The 7,553-nt window shown below is 61.7% G+C and overlaps 2 protein-coding genes across 2 annotated transcripts; one reads left to right on the forward strand and one right to left on the reverse strand.

The window, feature by feature from the left end:
* Nucleotides 1-2,910: 2,910 nt before the first annotated feature.
* VDBG_00119 (predicted protein) lies at nt 2,911-3,231 on the forward strand (the record flags this gene model as incomplete). The annotated part of the gene is made up of 1 exon (XM_003008392.1): nt 2,911-3,231. One exon carries the CDS (start codon nt 2,911-2,913, stop codon nt 3,229-3,231), a length of 321 nt encoding a protein of 106 aa, XP_003008438.1.
* A 509-nt stretch (nt 3,232-3,740) lies between these two features.
* Nucleotides 3,741-7,445, reverse strand: VDBG_00120 (phosphoribosylformylglycinamidine synthase; the record flags this gene model as incomplete). The annotated part of the gene is made up of 5 exons (XM_003008393.1): nt 3,741-4,162; nt 4,242-5,261; nt 5,312-6,064; nt 6,129-6,753; nt 6,828-7,445. The coding sequence occupies 5 exons, from the start codon at nt 7,443-7,445 to the stop codon at nt 3,741-3,743; spliced, it is 3,438 nt and encodes a 1,145-aa protein (XP_003008439.1).
* Nucleotides 7,446-7,553: the final 108 nt, after the last annotated feature.

A 7,553-nucleotide genomic window follows, 5' to 3' on the forward strand; every position in this document is an offset into this window, starting at 1 on the left:
TGGCGGGCAAATGACTGCTCCTCAAAAATACATCCGTGAAGTAGGCTGGCGTTGAGGCACAGCATGGAAGAGTAGAGGAAAGCGCACAATACACCCTCCACACGGCAGAAGAGGCAGCCCGCTGGCCCAGATTGGCCATCCGGACATTGGTTGACATCGCTTCATGTGCTCCCTAACACGAGCCCGAGCCGTCGGGTGCCTCAGCAGACGCCATTCTCTGATTGAAGGAATTTATGCGTCCGACCCCCCCTCTCCCCCCCGCGCCCACCGCTTCAGGCCAAATAAGCCCCGCCCCAGGAGGACGCGGCGCAGGTTGACAGGCCTCACGGGTCGATGACAGGTCTGAAAGGCCTCTTGGCAACGAGAACTGGGAATACCAACCGTCGTCATCTTCTCGGGTGAAGCTCGTCGCAGACTTGGCAGTTCGCTCATGCCCAAATCGCTTGGTACGGTGCGGGTTGCGTGATACGGTTCTCACCATGACAGGCTTGCGAGCGAATTCTCCCTGCTCTGCATCCGCACCTTGATGCACCGTGTCTTTGTTTGCCTGGCAACCGCCTGGGACGCCCATCAGGTACCTGGCGTCAGCACAGCCAAGATAGACCCTGAGATCGAACCCGCTTGTCTCGAAATGAAGGGGGCGTCGTTCGACTCGATGAATGTGTCCCATCCACATGAGGGCGTCGAAGCGACTGGCCACTCAAGAGACTGCTGCTTGGTACCTGCTGGCCAAACCCCGCCGCAGCTGGAGGCTGGTATCTTTGTCGTTGCCAGCCGCTGTCAAATTAGCAACGATGAAGAATAGACGCACCGTCCTGGTTGTTGCAACATGGCCGGCATACTCCCAAAGCCTGGGACCCATTCCTCGACCGACCAAGCCGAACTTGTCCGTTCTGTTACACGCTGCACCTCTGCAGATTGCGATAGGGCGAGACGTAGAACGCAAGCGCGATCGCGGCGTGTCTCCGGCCACATAGGCTGAGAGTTTCCAGGAGTTGGCTCATAGCCTTCGCTCTAACGGACGACATCCGGCCCTTTTCCAGGCCACGCCTCGTCGTTACAGGCGCGACAGCAACATCGTCAACCTCTCGCGGCAAGTGAAAGCCGACGACGACTGAGTGGCTGCCCCCTTCCAGTTCACGTCACGCTTCTGCCGAGCAGTAACGAGCGAGGCTCGCTGTCGTCTTTCATGGGACGGAAGTCCGCTCCGGCGGACAGCTCGCTTGGCCTGCGGCGCTGTTCATCGGTGCCTGCTCAGAAACGGCACAGCACCACCAAGCACTTCGGAAAGATGTGCTTCCGGCGGTCAAACGGCCCTTGCCTTTGTTCAACCTGTATTTTGCGGTGGGATGGGTGGACTCACTTACAACGCGGTCGTGGCCATCAACACGTCAGCTTTCGAGCGATGCAACAAAGATGCGACATCGACATGTCAGCCAACCGTCTTGTTGCATCAGTGGCGAGCGGCCGAATGGCACGTCAGGCACCCGATCATCTTCCGCTGTCGACGGATGGCAGAAGCAAGAAATGGGGTTGATAGCCTGGGGCCTGGGGGGGGGGGTCTTGGAAGTGCGGCCACGGTACTCGAAAGGGGGGTTCACGCCGGCCCGAAAAGGGCTGACACTGGCCCCCAGGACCAGCATGCTTGCACAAACCCACCACGGACCGTGTAGCGCCAACGCCCAGTCTGCAGCGCTCAGTTGCCAATGCCGGGCCCTGGGTATGGCAGGTGATCCCACTGCAACACAGGCCAACGGGTGGGAGGGCCTCTCACGAGGCCTCAACGGCACAGCGAAAAGGTCCGACGGGCGCGGCATAGGGCACAGCCTACAGAGCAATCGGCCAGGGGTGCCGCCAGAGACCAGCGCCCGTTCGGTGCCATGCCAGGGCAGGACGCAACTGCACCATCCTATTCTCAGGTTCACCTACATCGTGCGTCTGCTCTCCACACCCCCGTGACAAGGGGCCGGGTCGGCGCGCACGCCTGCCCAAATGGTTGACAGCCTGGCCGCAAGTCAAAGTCGTGGCCAGCAACCCATGAAAGACAGGGTCGTGTGTGATTATGGAAGGAAGGAAGGAAGGAAGGAATGGCAAAATGGTGTCATCGCCCGACCTCTCGCGTCAAACTTGCGTGTACTTGGACGTCTTGATTTGGACCTCATTCGATCGTGCCACAGATACAGGCCTGCCCTCCCATCACCGGCTGAGTGCCAGTCCATTGCGTGGAAGGAATATGGAGGAGGTATGAAGCCAGCCATGCTCAGTTTTCTCTTGAATTCTCAACGAGGCCCCCTTCTCAACATACAGAATAGCGTCAGTCTCTGCCTGCCAAGGCCTGTTGGTTGCCATCACCAGCTGACCACATGCCACCGAGTTCTATAGGGTAGGTACCTGCCTGCCTGTCCCGCAAAGCCGTTGCCGACCAAAAGGCTGCGCAACATTACCAACCGCCATGACAGTATAAGCGAATCTGCTGCCCGCGACCCAATGCAGACGATCCTCGACGTCGACCGATGAGTCGCCTCACCACCAATCACCGCGGAGCGCGGCTGCCCGGCTTCCCACCCCCTTTGCAACACCAGATGAGCACGACGACAGGGGCGGCGGGGCCCAGCCAGCCTGCCAGTCAGGGCTCGCTGTCGTACTCTGTATATTCTTCTATCTACTGTAGATGCGCCCCCCCTTGTACGGCCGCCACGATAGTGCCAACATGACCCGATGCGAACGCGGACATTGATCCTACAACAGAAAGTGACCAGACTTTCGGGAACGCCCAGCGTCAACGGGGAACGGACAAGACGACCCCTTATTGCCTAACTTGCTCACTGCATCATCACCCCCTCCCGCCCCCTTTCCTTGCCCTTCCTTCCACTTGATCATACCGCGTCGTCTATTTCTAGACTTACCTGAATGCTGCCGATGCCGATGCTGCTACTGCTGTACCTTCGGCTGGGATCGACCGGGGACCAGTGGGCAACAACACTCCATGGCACATCAGTGAGCGGCCGCCACACCAGGGGGCAAGAAGCGGAGCGGGGAAAGGGCAGCGCGGGTGAGACGCCTCTTCGAGAAGCCCAGAGGATGGCGCAGATCCTCTCTCTCCATCCGCCTCCGGCTGTTGGTCTGCTTGGTCTCCAGGGTGCTCCGTTCAACCCCTGCATACCGTTGTGCTACTGGAGGATGGGGTACGATGGGGTGTCAGCAGGCTGGGCAGGTGACGAAGAAGACTGAGCATTCCGCGTACTGGCGCGGCGCTGAATTGGATATGCGAGGCAGAGACATCGACGGTGACGAGTGGCAACCAGTTTTTTGTATTTCTCCATATATTTAGGACCAACCATCCTACCTACTACCTTGCTAGACGCAATAACTCCGGGCGCGGTGGGGGGAGTGTGAATAAACCACCACTAAAACAAAACGAGATCGACGAGTCCTCGGTGCCACGGCACGTGCGGTGGCCAAGGGGACATGGCTTCTTTCTATCGAGCTCCTCTCCACGTCGTATATACATGTATACGCGTATCATTGCGGAACTGGCTTTTTTTTTTTCTGACCGACCATCAGGCAGTTGCTGCTAATGATGATGCGGGGGAAGAGGGGAGGAGGGAAACGAGGGGTTGAAAGACAAGCGGCGGAGAGGGGGGGGAGGGGCATAAGAAAGTAGAGAAAGGAGAAGATCTCCCCCATCATCATCTCCACGCTCCACGCTCGCGCCGAGTGACTGGCTGCTCTTGCTCAGCTCAGCCCACCCACCGGCGCGCGCTCTTGAACATCCTGACCCAGGGACCGAACTCGCCCCATTCTTCAATCTGACTGGGCGGCACGTAGCTGGCCACGTCGGCCATGATGGTGCGCTCGGGGTGCGGCATGAGCGCGAGGACCCGTCCGTCCTTGCTTCGGACACCTGCCACGCCGCCGGGGCTTCCGTTGGGGTTGGCCGGGTAGCACTCGGGTTCGGCGGTGCGGCGGCGGTTGTCGACGTAGCGCAGCGGCGCGAGGCCCTCGGCGCCGAGCGTGTCGAGCTGGGTTGGCGAGGTGAACGTCGCGCGGCCCTCGCCGTGCGAGACGGCGATGGGGAGAGACGAGCCGCTCATGCGTGGAGAGACGAAGCGTCGCGCGCCGCTGTCGTCGATGTGAACATCCAAACCGGGCCTCAAACTGCCTGCTGGCGTTGTGCGAGAAGGTGGGCCAGTCTGCGGCGCCGGGGATGAGTTCCTTGAGCCTCGTGATCATCTGGCAACCGTTGCAGACGCCTAGGGAGAAGGTGTCTGGGCGGTTGAAAAATGCCTCGAACTCCTGACGTGCGTGCTTGTGCTCGAGGATGGACTGCGCCCAACCCACGCCGGCGCCGAAGACGTCGCCGTACGAGAAGCCGCCGCCAGCGGCGAGACCGACAAACTCGCGCAGCGAGCGGCCTGCCAAGATGTCGCTCATGTGAACATCGATCGGGTCGAAGCCGGCCGCTTTGAAGGCGAACGCCATCTCGGCGTGGCTGTTGACGCCGACCTCGCGCAGGATGGCGACCTTGGGTGCGTTCTTGAAGAAGCTGCCCACCGTCGCCGTCAGGGGGTTGATGTCCTCCTTGGGCTGGAACTTGAGGTTGAATGAGATGCCCGGGTCTTCGGAATCGGCGATGGTGGCGAACTCGCTGTCGGCGTGCGCCGGGCTGTCGCGCTCCCTCTGCATGGCGTACGACGTGCGCGACCACCACTGCTGCATCTCGACGCGGTCCAGGTTGACGATGGGTGTCGGGTCCTGGTACCGGATGGTGAGTTCCTGCTTGGAGGTGGCCTTCACAACACCGATCTTGCGGATGAGGCCCTTGGGAGGTCCGCAGGTGGCGAAGCAGCGCTTAAAGTTGGTCTCGTCCGACTTGCGAACCTGGAACACGGCACCGAGCTCCTCGTTGAAGAGGGCTTCGAGGACGTCGGCCGCCGAGCCGGACTTGGCAACGCCATCCAGGAGAAGTTCAACACCGCAGCGACCGGCAAACATCATCTCGGCGACGGTCGTGATGAGACCACCGTCGGAGCGGTCGTGGTAGGCGAGCACAACGCCGCTCTCGTGGAGTTGCTTGAGTGCGTCGAAGTAGTCCGTGATGAGACCGACGTTGCGGACATCAGGGGCCTCGTTACCGAGCTGACCGAAGGATTGTGCGAGCGCTGAGCCGCCCATGGCCTGCTTGCCCTCGGCAAGATCGACGTACAGCAGGATGGTCTCGCCAACGTCCTCGACGGGCGGAGCTGGGGCGTCACGTCCGCCTGACGTCTCGACGACAGAGACAGCGTGATGATGCGAGACGGCGCGTCACGCTCTGTGCCTGCCGACTCGCGGTCCTCACGACGCCTCATCGAGGTCGAGTCCTTTCCGACGGGAATGGAGATTTTCAGCTCGGGGCAGAGCTCCTTGCCAATAGCGTGGACGGCCTCGTAGAGGCGGGCGCCCTCACCGGGGTGGTTGACGGCAGCCATCCAGTTGGCGGAGAGCTTCACGCGGTTCAGCTCGCCGATAATGTCGGCAGCGCCGAGGTTCAGCAAACTCTCAGCGACGGCCATGCGCGCGGACGCGGCGGCGGAGATGAGCGCCAGCTGGGGACGCTCGCCCATGGCCATGGCCTCACCCGTCCTCTTACTAGAGCCGATCTGGTACGACGTGGCCGTGACAGCACAGTCGGCAACGGGCGTCTGCCACGGGCCAACCATCTGGTCACGCACGGTAAGGCCACCGACCGTCCGGTCGCCAATGGTGATGAGGAATGATTTGGAGCCGACGGCCGGCATGCGGAAGACACGCTCCGTCGCAGCGGTGATGAGATCCGCATTGGAAGCGGTGTCGCTGACGGCGGACTTGAGCGAGGCGACAGCGTTGAACGTCGGCAGGTCAAGCTCGCGCCTCTCAACAACACGCTCGAGGCGGCGGCCGGGAGGGAAGAGGGCGGACATGGGGAGGTCGATGGGCAGGGGGTGCTCGGTGGAGTCACGGTCGCTGAGGATGAGCTTGGAGTTGCCGTTCTCGTCTTCGGCGAGGACGGTGCCGACGTCGGAAAAGGGGCAACGCTCGCGGCCTGTTTTGCGCTTGTTTAGCAAAGAGCACTTGCACATGTATCACCCGCGAAGAGAGACACTTACGGCAGATGCTGACGAAGCGGTTCAGGGAGTCCTTGTTGACAAGAAGGACATAACGCTCCTGAGACTCGTTGGCCCAGAGCTGAAGGGGACTGAGGCTCTTGTCGTCGGTGTGAACTTGACGAAGCTCAAACTTGCCGCCGAAGCCGGCGTCCTTGACGAGTTCGGGCAGAGCGTTGGAGAGACCGCCGGCGCCGACGTCGTGGATGAAGGCGATGGGCGACTCGTCTCCGAGAGACACACAGGTGTCGATGACCATCTGGGCGCGACGCTCCATCTCAGGGTTGCCGCGCTGGACACTGGCAAAGTCAAGTTCGGCCGTGTCTTCCGTCGAGGCGGCACTGGAGGCGGCACCGCCACCGAGACCGATGAGCATGGCGGGACCGCCGAGAACGATGACGTGGGCGCCGTCGTTGACGTCCTTGGGATCCTTGAGCGCGTGCTGGGGGCGGACGGTGCCGACACCACCGGCGATCATGATGGGCTTGTGGTAGCCGCGCCACTCGGGCTCGTCGTCGTGCCGACGTTGGTGAGCAGCGTGCGGAAGCAGCCGAGCAGGCACGGGCGGCCAAACTCGTTGTTGAAACGAGCGCTTCCGATGGGGGCCTCGAGCATGATATCGAGGCTGCTGGCGAAGTGGGCGGGCTTTCCAATGTCGACCTCCCAAGGGGCCTTCTCATCGGGGATCAGCAGATCAGAGACCCAGAAGCCGCAGAGACCGGCCTTGGGCTTAGAGCCGCGACCGACGGCGCCCTCGTCACGGATCTCACCGCCGGCACCGGTGGCAGCACCGGGGAAGGGGGAGATGGCTGTGGGGTGGTTGTGGGTCTCGACCTTGGCGAGGATGTGAACGACCTCCTTGGTCAGTTTCCAGGAGCCTGTAGAGTAGTCGGGGGCCCAGAAGGCGGCCGTCTCACCCTCGAGGACGGCGGCGTTGTCGCTGTAGGCGGAGACGGTGTAGTCGGGAGTGGTCTTGTGGGTGTTGCGGATCATGCCGAACAGGCTGTCGGCCATCTGCTCGCCGTCGATGGTCCAGCTGGCGTTGAACTGCTTGTGCCGGCAGTGCTCCGAGTTGACCTGAGCGAACATGAAAAGCTCGACGTCGTGCGGGGGGCGGCCCTGGCGCTTGAAGACCTCGACTAGGTACTCCATCTCGGACTCGTCGAGGGCGAGGCCGAACTTCTTGTTGTGATCGCGAAGGCGCTCGAGCGGGGTCTGGGCGCCGGCGGCAAAGATGTCGACAATCTCGAGGGGGTAGCGCTGGCCCTCGACAAACATGGTGTTGAGGTCAGGTTGGGCGAGGCCAATGGTCTCGGTCATGCGGTCGTAGATGATGTCCTTGAAGGGGATCGCATCCGTGTCCTTGGTCAGGCCTTGGTCGAAGGTCCCGGTGATGCCTGGCCCCTCTCGATGCGCTCGATCTGGTCC

This window comes from Verticillium alfalfae, genomic scaffold (genome assembly GCF_000150825.1).
Source record: "Verticillium alfalfae VaMs.102 supercont1.1 genomic scaffold, whole genome shotgun sequence".
Classification (NCBI taxonomy): domain Eukaryota; kingdom Fungi; phylum Ascomycota; class Sordariomycetes; order Glomerellales; family Plectosphaerellaceae; genus Verticillium; species Verticillium alfalfae.